At 38.1% G+C, this 13,082-nt stretch overlaps 1 protein-coding gene across 2 annotated transcripts in view; it reads right to left on the bottom strand.

Annotated features, from left to right (window-relative positions):
* The window catches only part of LOC108746189 (transcription factor Sox-2), a 116,390-nt gene that overhangs the window by 51,913 nt on the left and 51,395 nt on the right, over nucleotides 1-13,082 (bottom strand). For both annotated transcript variants that reach the window (XM_018482800.1, XM_018482801.1), the window contains exon 2: nucleotides 398-463. In XM_018482800.1, the coding sequence (XP_018338302.1) occupies nucleotides 398-463 (66 nt within the window). The remainder of the gene's footprint in view (nucleotides 1-397; nucleotides 464-13,082) is intronic.

The following is a 13,082-nucleotide window of genomic DNA, read 5'->3' as shown; positions in this document are numbered from 1 at the left end:
GGGGGGGGGGGGGGGGGGGGGGGGGGGGAGAGAGAGGAAACATGCATGCGCGCGAGGAAAACCTCGCGCGATGGAATAACAACGGTGATAGATTTTTCAACAAAATTGAATGAATGGTGGCGAATTATACAAAAATTCATGTGTATTGTTTCGGAAATGCGCCCGCTGTTTAACGCCGCACCGGTTAAAATAGTTAAAATCTCCGCGGGGATCGTTCGCGCGTCAGCAACGTTAACTTCGTTTCTGCCGAAAAAAAAAGCCCCGAGTATATTTTTGTTAACTTTACAATAGAGCATGGACATGTGATAGCATAGCTAACAGATAAAAGTGGACACATATTACAAGGAGAAACAATCTTGCTGTCGCGAGATCAATGAAAGTAATCGATGCTACTTACCATGCTCGTACGGATTCGGAGTAGCAGCCAGTCTCTGGGTTCAACATTTTACGATCGCTATCTGACCTGAAAGACAGAATATAAAATTCGTTAATATCAGTCTTATTAGTTGTATGATAAAATGCAATGCATAATACACACACACACACACACACACACACACACACACACGCGCGCGCGCGCACGCACACGCACACGCACGCACGCGCGCGCGCGCACACACACACACACACACACACACACACACACACACACACACACACTCTCTCTCTCTCTAAAACTTTTAGAGTGAATTGGCACTCTACAAGAGTGAAATTTCGCTCTTAAAGATTGAAAATTGAGCTACTTTTTTTCAAGTCTGGTTCAATTTTCATTTTACAGATTCCAATAAAAAGAAGAATTGAAAGAGTATTTAATATGTATATGCGTGGAAAGAATGGTTTTGCTATAAGGTATCTAAAAATTTAGCTAAAGATATACTCGTAAATTTGAAAATAAATTTTGTTGAATTATCAAAATAATTATGTAAAACGATCAGGCTGGTTGTTAGAATACCAAAACTTTTTGCAGCATTGTTCATCAATGCTAAAGAATTTTGCATAATTATTTTGATGATCCAACAAAATTATTTTCAAATCTATATCTAAATTTTTAAATTCATTCTTTCCACATTTAGCTGAAGTAAATTAGCTAAGGCATTAAAAATTTAGCTAGAGGCAAATAAATTTTATTGGACTATCAAAATAAGCAGAATGCTCGCACAAGCTGGTGTGCTAGAATAATGTTAAAAACTTTCGTAGCATTGCTCGTCATGCTTGAATTTTCTGTATAATTATTTTGACGGTTCAACAAAATTATTCTCAGATCTGTATCTATCTAAATTTCGAGATATTTCAGCAAAATAGTTCTTTACGTTATATGATATTAAAATACATAATTAATTTTGTTAATGTTTCTAATTAACGACGCGGCGTGTGTCGTTTCCGGCTATTTTGCATTTCGCGCGAATATCCTCTCGCAGAAGAAGCGAGTTAACAAGCGCGACGACGACGACGACGACGACGACGACGATGAGGCTGTCGGCAGTCGGCGGGACGTATTTTCGTCCAACCTGTTAACAGTGACGTCAGTAAAGATAGACGAGCGACAACCGGCCATTATCGTCTCAACGTAGCCGACACGCGGGATGAATAATATACGCGCGTAACGAACGCGCGGGGCGGCGTCGATGGTGACAAGGTGTAGTCCCGTGTTGTGCGGCAGAGTGTGGAGCACGACGTATGTGTCGATACGTTTATTTGCAATACGCCTATCGTGCGTGTAATAACGAAACGCGCACACACACACACACACACACACACACACGCATACACCGCTCTCTTTCTATACGTACATATTATACCGACGTGACTTCGCGGCATACATTATCCATTCAGAATTTATTGGGTGCTCTTTTCGGCGAGAGGATATTTTCATATTTCGGCTTTATCGAGTTGTCGCTGACAATCGAAAGAAAACATCAGATCATTTTATACGAAGACGAAACGCAATTGTCAGAGGTGAATAGAAATGTATAATATATGGTATACATTTGAAATAATATCAAGTAGAACGAAATGATGAATATTAAATCTTGATTATATGTATTATAATAGTCAACCGGAATCTTTTGAATTTTGTTGTCACGACATAATATGATTTAAGAACGTGTACGGTTTTATATCAAATGGACCTAACAGGTACTTATCGCCATAATCGCGTTATAGGCGCGTTTACGAAGCCTCTTGTCACGGTTAGGATATACGTATAAATAAGTTACACAAAAGAGTTGCTGGAATCTGGCCACGCATATTACATCGTGTGTAGCCGTCAAATGTATATCTCTATACCAAACGAAACGTTTATCCCAAAGTCATCAGCTAATCTTTTGATTTCTTAATCTGAACACTGCGGGCGTGTGTTTGCGTGTTGTGACAGCGGGCATTATCGTGCAACTGATTACGCGCGACATCGTGGGCTATAGGTGAGAGCGGGGTGGGGCCGTGAGAACCCCATCTGCTTACAGAAAGGGTGAACGGGGCGAGTGGCGAGTGGATCGAAAGCGGGACGCGGTAGGAGGCGCGCTTTCTCGTCGAGGGTGGAAATCACTGTCCGCAGGCATTAGGCATTCATGCGTGCCGGTTGCGTGAGTCCTCGTCGCCGCACACCCCGCACACGTCTGCGCGTGAGTGCGCGCCCGTGTGTGTGCGCGCGCGCGCGCGTGTGCGTGTGGGAATGTGAATTCACGCGTGGTGAATTCCGCCGACGCTATAATTCGGTAGGGGTCGGTAGGAATGTGATTTTTGGTCGGCGCAATATGTCGCCGGGGCGAGCAGATTCGCCCTTAGCAAATAGGTTGTTTGTCGGAGAATCGGTGAATAGAGAATGAAAGAGATCGGCTCGAATAGAGGTTACTTGGCGAGCGAAGAGTGAAATCGTTTTTCTTTATTACGTAGAAGAAACGCAGTTGCCTTTCGACTAGCGTTCCTCCACTGGAGGTGTTGTCCAGTCACAGATACCAGTATTTTATTGAAGATAATTATTATCGAAGATGAAACTTTCGTATCTGTTGCGTTCTTAGAAGATCATATTTCATAACGAAAAATGACTTTTACTTTTTTCGTCTTCTTATCGGAATATACTTCCAATAACCAAGAGGACTTTTTGAGTGTGAGAATTTTCGGCTAGTCGAGATGCTCTTCCTTCGCTGACGAAATTTCGGAGAATTTTTAGAATTTTTAGATAATTACGTATAAGGCTGAAGAGCAGATTCTTCAGTAAGAAACGAAACATTTCTTCTCTAATGACTGATAGATATGATGATAAATCGGCGACAACTACTGAAATACCTTACATATATATATATATACTCTCATTAGCTGCTAGATTAAGTAATGATATCGATGCCTGAGCCGTAGAAGGTGCTATATTGAGAAAAATGAAGAATTGCCGCAGCACAGACTCTTGCATAATGCATAATGCATAGTGCATAAGGAAATCAATCAACCGAAATTCTTTTTTTTTTTCATGGAATAGGAGGAAAGTAAAGATTAATTGATTCGCTTATGCACTGTGCGTTATGCGTTATGCAAAAGTTTGTGCTGCGGCCTGAAAGGTCTATGTCAAGAAATAAATGACAAGCGGTCTATTTCCGCCCATAAGGGCAATCACACATAAAATGACAATAAATAAGTTGCATAACCGTAGGATAAAGTTTCTAGACCAATAAGCATCTTATGTAAATCAACATGGCGTCTTTATATTGGACGCTTATTGGTTCAGTGGCCATATGCTATGATTATGCAGCTTGTGTCATTTTATGTGTGATGACCTTAAAGCGTGAAGATCGATCTACGTCGGTATGCATACGAAACACGATTTATAGGTATCTAAAAAATGAGAAGTCGATTCAAGTCGCATGAAATTAAAGAAGAATCCATATAATGCAATATTCGCTACTCATAAATTACACATTATACAAATTTAGTTACGGAAAATTAAATAATACATAAATAAATGAACGCGAGAAAGAGAACTAAAAATCAAGACAATTCTCGCTCTTAGTCATACAACTATAAAATTTATGAGACGAAAATATATTGCGCTATATAACCTCTTTTTAATACCTTTACGGCTCGGGCATCGATATATAATAAATTGGACAGTGAATAATGTTGAGGCTGGGTGTTTCGCGCATTACATTGCGCTACGGAATGCACGAAAAGGCGCTGAGCACTGTGATGGACTTGCATTCGCAGAAATTTGTAACGCAACGCGGAGACAACGCTCATGACTCTCGTAATCCGAGAGAATTGCCACGGTAGCTTGATACGAACATGAAATTTACACGACAATTGGATAGCGTTGCGAGATTTCGATACGATCCGAATCAACGGGTGCCGATATGCAATTATTCCTCGTCTGGAAATTTTGCAATACAAGAGATAATTCTTATATTCAGTTGCATTTCTCCTGCTCGAGAGATAATCGTATATAACATAATACTATCATATTTTTATTTTGATAATTCCGCGCGATATATAGGAACTCAAATTAAAATTGTCTTATCGTAATTGAAAAAGGTGCAGCGAAACACCGTGAATTTGTATACAGTGATTGCCACGATGACAGATTGTCCTGAATGACGATCGCACATTCCTTTGTCAAGTAGAACGTAATTCAGCGGCAAGCATTCGAAACGTTGCTTTTCGAAAGAAAATGATACGAAAATGATAAATATTCCGAACTTATAAGTAGCAGTGTACATATACAAATTAATGCACAATTTTTTTTTACTCGTTACAAAAGATTATTTGCATTAAACGCAAAATATTTGTTAAAAACAATAAAAGTTGGTCAATACGTGGTCAAATTTTAAAACAATAAATTTCTTAACGGCATATACCGCATTCTTTCTGGACTTGAGATAATTTTTTAAAAAATGTCGACACTATAATACAAATAGCTGTGTAACATAGCTATGTAACATACCTATCAGCTTATATATATATATATATATATATATATATATATATATACTATTATATATATATATATATACTATTGCTCCTTTAATATCTAACTGTGTGATCGCAAGATTTTGACTACATCTGAAAAATTACGGAGAAAAAAGATTTGCTATAAACGCAAAAGAGTTTGCAAAATCTGTTTGTCAGATTTCTTTGCTGTTTATAGCAAACAAATTTGCATATTAAGTATATTTAACAAATATAGTCGCTAACTGTCGTTTCATTATTACAAGTTCTCTACGTCCTGACAAGAATCACGAAAATTATTGTACACAGAATCTGGAAATTATATGTGAATAACTAAAGATGATTAGCAGTAGGACTAATGAACCGAATTTAATTGTAGATAATTTCTCAAGAATATGATATGACACCATATGCGATTTCCTTCTCGCTTAAGGTTTACTTAGAAAAAGAAAACTGGTGTTAATGCTATCATGTTGGAGTATTCTTATAATTTATAACGCTCGACATCTAACTTTTCGTTCTATTGTTGCGATAATATACTATACTCGTGAATCTGATTATTTAATTGTAATACTGAAGATAACCTAATCTAAGGTCGAAACGTCTATTTATGTAATTGTTACATGTTTTAAAATTTTAAGTATTAGCTGCTAACATCTTGCGTTGTGGTATATGCCGTTAAGAAATTTATTGTTTTAAAATTTGAACACGTATTGACCAACTTTTATTGTTTTTAACAAATATTTTGCGTTTAATACAAATAATCTTTTGTAACGAGTAAAAAAAATTGTGCATTAATTTGTATTTGTTACTAATATAATTGTAATTATGACAACGTATATTTTGCATTTTAATTTTGAATTTTTGCGCGCTTGTAAGTATGGCTCTCTGAAGTTCTCAATTAGATCAGAGCCGGTTATATTGCAAATTCTGTTAATATATATGTAGTAATAAAATAAGAAGAAATTCTATTTTACTTTATTTTAAATAATTAATTTAATCTCATCTTAATCTTTATCTTCAAATATTATATGTACAATTTATGTATCTCTTGCTTACTTAACAATATATTTATTTTTATTGTAACTGCAGCAAATCTTGATTGCTGGATTAACAAATATAAATTGACAAATTTTATTTGTTACACTTGCAAATAATTTTGTAATGCCTATATTTGCAAATGAAACTTGCCATTACGGCAAAAGATTAACGATCGTACTAATTCTCTTCATGAGGTCTTAGTTTAAGAAAGCCTATAACAACACATATTCTTCAGAAAGAATATGTGTTGTTATAGGCAATACATTACAGACAATGAACTTTGTATGAAAAAGAGTTTCAACCAAATTCTTCTTTAGAAAAGTCATTTATTTTCGTCAAGCTTGGTTTAAAGTTTGCGACATCAATTAACTATCCTCAGGAGAGTCGGATATCTTTTAGAAGTTTTAACACACACACACACACACACACACACACACACACACACACACAAAATTAATTCTTTATGAAATCACACATATAGGTCGAAAGTGACAAAAAAAATTAAGAGAATTATTAATTAATTAGATTTTTTCATTGAACCATTTGTCAAAACGACAAAGAAATTCCATCTCTTAACAAGTAATCCTTTTAAATCAACTTCCTCCTCTAGTACAAATGTTATCAATTGGCCATAAGAAAATTTTCATAAAAATTGTATTATAAAATTGTATTGTTAAATATTAATCTTAATGAATTATTTTATATGTACATAAATCATTTTTGTACAGAAAATATAAATTTCCAATTTGAAAGAGAGAGAGAGAGAGAGAGAGAGAGAGAGAGAGAGAGAGAGAGAGAGTCACTTTTTGCAGATAATATACACCTGATGCATCCTTAACATAGAAACGTGATTCATGAAAGGAATTTGTGATCATTTCAATTGGAAATGATCTATGGATCGGCAATCACCCATACGAGAGATCTCTTTTGGTGTAAGACCCGCGGAACATTGCGCAAATACCGTGTCCCCCGTGGCATAATCACTGTACTTAAGGGGAGTGGTTGCACCACCCGTGACCGGGTTCCCATAACCCCGGCGTTATTAAATGCCAAAGCGAAATCACGTCGTTCACATCGTCCCACACGATCGGGCCGTTTTGGCAGGTGCTTCAACTACAGATTTCCCATAAAAAGGGAACGCCGTTCGCGCGACTTTAATTATGCTCCACCTGCTCCCCGTCGAAATTCCCATGCCGACACGATGGGGAAATCCGAAGCGATTTCTCGTCGCCGTAACACCGGCGTTACCCATAAATCAGGGTGAACGAAAATTATTTAAATATTTATGACGATTGTAACTGTAACGGCATGCGTGACCCCCTTCATTAACCCGCCGACAGAAGAGACAGTCCTGACAATCTTCGAATATGTATCAAATTTTTCCATAATAATCCGTTACAATCGCATCGTTGAATTTAATTTCGTGTAATAATTTTCAACGGAAACCATAGAATAAGTCTCAATAGAATAAGAATTACCTTCCGTGATTGTGTGAGTTTCAAATTTAATTACCATTTGCGGAACATTATTTCCTCAGTTCGCAATAGCGTGATCAGAGCAAGGAGCTGTGTTAACGAAAATAACGGATCGCCGCAATCAGCGTGGTCACTTGTACAAGTCTACACACAAAACTGCCACCGAGCACATTGCAAACTGAGTTTCGCGGAACGCGCCGTCGCCGAAATGAAATATCCGAGTTATCGCGCGCTCGCCATGCAAGTTCACAGTTCGCGCGTCGAACAATAAAGAGGAAAGAAAGAAAGAAAAAAAAAGAAAAGAACGCGTTCGAAACGCGAATTATTCCGGCGAACGCAGGGAAGATGGGGGTTAAAACCTGGGCCAGCTCACGTCGCCGCGATGCCAGGCGTCGGTATCTGCGTAACAAATCGCTCTTTTAATCACGAGTGGCTAGCTGCCTCGAATCATTTGGCCCTAATGGCAGCCTCTTGTTTAGGCGTACCGGTCGCAACGCGGTAGGTTGCCGGGCAATTTCGTTCGGAGCCGTGCCGATACGCCGACGTTTTGTTTAAACCACCCCGGCTCATTACTCATCGTTCGCGAACGGCACAAAGTAACCCTATGACGTGCGATCCACGATGCGCTCGCCTTGACCGAAGCGGCAGAAAGATTGTGTGTCAAAACAAGCTCGCGTGCTTCTGGATTCGTCTGGAGAAACCAGGACCATCTTCACCTGGTGGATCGTTTGTAAACGAACTCGAATATAAGTGTTTACGCGTTCATAAAAAAATGATTGCGGCATATAAAATGTAGTCCGAATACTTTGCAAAACGTTTTGCAAACGTGCTTCGCATGTATCGATATTTAAGAATTAAAGAGATCAATTTATTTAAGATACATATATACATGTATTAGTCTAACATCTAACTTCGACCGTAGTTGATGTTTTTCGTATTTAGTTGATTTATAAATATAATATCTTTTGTTCCTTTCAACTATGATTTTTTATTACTTGTTAACTTGTGGCTAGGCTTAACCTCATGTTTTATCAAATGGAATTTGATCCGTGATGATGTTATGGATGAAACCAATCAGGTGAAATATCTAGATTAAATTTAACCAAAGAATGACCAGGTCTAAGTCTCTTATTGTCAAATAGATTTTTTGTTGAGGTTCTCTCTCTTTTTTTCTCTCTCTTTTTCACGGTTTCCTCTTTTTTCTCGAAATTTTTCAAAAGAAAAGAAAAGAATGCCATCAGGACGGCAAAAAGCTACCATTTTTTAATCTTAATAACTTTTAAGTTTTTTTTTTTTTTTTTTTTTTTTTATAGGTGCATCGTCCACAAGACTGTGATAATCTTCGACGGATCAGGAAATCAAATTTGACCATTTCTTTTTCTTTTTTAGAAAACACACTAATGGAAAATCTTTTTTTGAGAAATTTTCAATAGAACATCATTCGAAAGATGGTAATCGTAATCAGAACTTTTCATCGTATAGAATATATGATCTATGCAATATATGGAAAGAACGATTTCATTGAAATATCTAAAAATGTAGCTATGACATGTATTTAAAAATAATTTAGTTAAACTATCAAAATAATTATGTAGATCGCTCAAGCTAGTTGTTAGAATGCCAGAACTTTTTACAGCATTGCTCATGCCTGAGTTCCCTGTGTAATCATTTTGATGGCCCGACAAAATTATTTTCATATTTATATTTAGTTAAATTTTTAAATACTACACAAACCAGAAAGAAAAATTTAATTATAAATTTCTACGTTACTTGAAGCGTAGTTATGTCGCGAGAACAGCGCGTTTTAACGAACGTAGACATCTAATAACAACATTGGTAAAGTCAACGAGCCGCTACACACGGTCTCATCAACGGATGAAATCAGCGCGAACCTGCATAGGTTCCGCACCCTTCCGGTTCCGGTGTTCCGGTAGGCTTGTTCTATCGCTCGTTCTCTCACTCTTTTTCGTTCTCTTTCTCCCTCATCGTCAGAGGAACCCCCGGTTTCCGGTATTCAGGTGGGATACACGCTCAGCCGAGCGTCGTGACGTTTCGGATCCATAGATCCATGGATCCTACTTCTCTCCCCCCCCCCCCCCCCTCCCCGTTCCGCAATGGGTCGTGTGTCGGATTCGCTTTCGATGGTGCTTCCGACAGTCGACGCCACGAAATTCAATTTATCGGGATCTTATCTTCTGCGTCGCATGCAAACGAGTTAAAGTCAAAGGTGTTTTAGAAAGAGCGAGCGAGCGAGAGAGAGAGAGAGAGAGAGAGAGAGAGAGAGTTATTTTCATTCAACAAAGTTACATTTAACCTTCCTGTCAATGTACAGTATTTGGGTATAAATTTCAAATTAAAATAGTAAAAAATTTTATATTTTATATTACATAAAATTAAATTCAACGCACAGTTTGCAGGATAAAATGTAAGTTTACACTGAATTATTCAAGCAATCTTTACTAAAGGTCCAGCTTAACGATTAGAGTCTTTACTTCCTATTTATTTTGATATTTTCGTTACATTTTTCCTTATGACGTTTCAAATTTCCATTCTTCGAACAAAAAAGAACTACAGTTTTCCACAGATCTCGTTTTTCCTTTTATAATTAGGAACCTTGAAAAGGTAAAATCTTTTTGAAGAAGAATTTATGACATTTCTAAACAAAGTTAAAGATGAGTTTTCAGTATTTTCAAAGAACCTGCTGTCATAATTATAAATATTAATTAAGTAGATCTTGACGAAAGAAAAATTTGGTTATTTCCCGTACATTTCCATCGCTAGATTTATCAATACTACGCGACATGAATCCGTCCTTGCCTGCCTTGACGCAAAGATACGATTATAGCGTTTAGATAAGATCGCAACCTGTTACAATAAGTTTTTCACGCTGCAATTCGCGACAGGTTTCAAAATGCTAGCGAGGGAGTTTTCAAAAAAAAAAAAAAAAAGAAAAAAATCGCACGTACTATTTGGCGGCTTTACGCACTGGCCATTTTTATTGCGCCACTTTTCACTCGACAATGCCGAGCGAGCGTGACGCACACGGGTTCGCGCGGGTTCGTGACGCTGGTTTTTTAGGCTCGGCCGATGGGAAAAAGCGATCGCGACCGGAAGTGGAAGTGGAAGTGGAAATTGAGGCAATGAGAGCGTAGCCCGACGCCGCTCTTATCGAGACATCGTCGGTCTCTGGTTTCCGCAATTTCCTATCTGTCGACTGTGTATACGTCCTGCAATAAAAATACATTTCATCACCGTGCCGCACCGAAATTCACGTCCACGCGTGTCGATCGACCGACCGATGAGCTCGTCAACAGCACATACTTCGCGTACAAATTATGGAATGAATATTATCTAAGAATTTGGTGTACAACATAATAATTGAAAATACACTTCACCCAGAGAGAGGTTTCTTCGATTCAGAGAAATATTTCTTTGCTATACGATTAAAGAAAAAATTTAATTCTTTGATGTGAACATCATTTCTTTGATTTGAAACATCACTTTTTGAAATTAAATAAACATTTTTTTATTTCATTTCGAAAAATGTTCAAATTTCAGCAAAGAAACCTCTCTTTGATTAGAAGAAACCTTTCTTTGGGTGTGCAAATCTTTGATGTAAATTTTTTGATTATGTAAAATGGTTTTTGTAATACAATGATAAAACGTTTGCTGTAAATTTATTGATATTTAGTGTCAATAATTCATCAGATAAATCTTTATTGCGAAGATAGAATCGTCTATTAATAATAAATTATCATATATGAAGAATGCTAATTATGTTTCTCTATAAATGCCATTGTCTCGTCCAAGACTGTGATTAATTATAATGTTTATTAGTTATGTTAAGTGTTTTATATACTACGAGAGATAATATCTGAATCTATCAACTATATCTTTCAATATTAATAAAATTATACTCGTTGAATTTTTTTAAATAAAACCTACGGAGTTGTATTAAAAATTATACATCTGTCACACACACACACACACACACACACACACACACACACACACACACACACACACACACCCACAAAGTCAATAACTTCTGCAATCTGAAACAAAGAATTGGATCGTTGACAATTATAAACTTGTAAAAGAAGAAAAAGTGAATAAATGTCATGTCAGACGCTGCTTTCCCAAAGCGCCCTCAAAAATTGTCTATTGTCGGATTGTTGAAATAAACTTAAAAATATTATTTGAAGAGGAAAGTTCATCGTGCAAGCGACACGTCAACGTCAGTCGTCCTTTGTGCGTGGCGGAAAATATTTTCCAAGGTATGCGAAATCCCCGGCATCGGTTTCGTCCGAATTCAGGACGGTTTGATGGCGAAAACTAACCGTGAAGAGAAGAGCTCCGGCACGCCGGGGACAGCGAGGAGGGGGAGGAGGGGGGGGACAGCGAGAAGGGGCAGGGAGAAATTTACCCTTGCGGCAACATTGCGAGAGTGCACACCTGGCCGAGAGCTGTGCAGCAGCTGCGGCTACAGACCCTCCGACGCCGACAGGGGATGAAAAGGGGAGGGAAAACGAGCGCAGAGAGCGGAGAGTCGTTGTGGGGTATCACGGTTGCCGCGCGTGCGAGAGGAAGAGAGAAGGGGGAGGGAGAAAGAAAGAGAGGAGTGCAGGGAGAGGTGCACAGGGGTCTGGATGCTGAGATTTCAGTTACGTGTTCGTCCTGCCAAGATTTCAACGCCGCCCAAACGCTGGAAATCGAATAGGGATAAAGTATGCGACTATTTCGTCCGATACGATAAACAACGCTTCTGCATTGGATGCAGTATAAATGCGGAAATGTAAATCAGTTCGCATTTCACGTCTCGTGCTAACGATAAGTATGATTGTTGCATCCTCTGAATGGAACAAACGTTAGTACAAAAAAAAAAAATAAAAATAAAAAATGTAGGGCGTGTAACATTAAAGCAACGTTACATATTAAAGTAGTTTAAACCTCACGAGCAACACTATAATTAACTAAATGATTGTACAATCGAGCAGTTAAATAAGCGAATAATTATGTAAGACAGAGTAACTTTTCAATAAAGACAAAGTATTTCTCTGTGAAATCATCTTTATTTATCCTGACGAGTTCCTTAAGTCACTGTTTCGCACTCTCTCTTCACACAATTCCTTTCGAAGGGCGTGCAGGTGGATTTATTCAAATGCCGATCAATTCAAAAGGGCTCATCGACGTAAGCATCCTACGGTCTCTTCTCTTCTTTCTCTCTCTCTCTCTCTCTCTCTCTCTCTCTCTGCCTCTTTTTCTTTCGCTCTCCTTTGTCATTCATCGTACACAACTCTCTTATACGACGATCTTCGTCAGCACGAGGGCTAGGGACAATGACCGTGATATACGATTCTCAAATTTGTTTATAAATGCCCAGGATGGCGCCGTTTCGGGATGCCCGGGCTGCACCTCGGCCTGCGAAAAATGTATCCTCATATTCCCCGTTCCGAAACCGACAGGTTACTCACGAGAAGTTAAGGGCAAGGGTTATTGAGATATCACGTACAATACTCGCTTCATAGTCGCATGGGTAATCTATGTACATACAAATGTTTTATTGAATCAACCTAAAATTACCTGAAACCATTTTTCACGTGTTACTGCGGAGTTTTGTCGTTATTTAAACTG

This window comes from Trachymyrmex septentrionalis, unplaced genomic scaffold (genome assembly GCF_001594115.1).
Source record: "Trachymyrmex septentrionalis isolate Tsep2-gDNA-1 unplaced genomic scaffold, Tsep1.0 scaffold16, whole genome shotgun sequence".
In the NCBI taxonomy this organism is placed as follows: Eukaryota; Metazoa; Arthropoda; class Insecta; order Hymenoptera; family Formicidae; genus Trachymyrmex; species Trachymyrmex septentrionalis.
The sequence above is the reverse complement of the archived record's forward strand: the minus strand, read 5'-3'. Positions and strand labels throughout refer to the sequence as shown.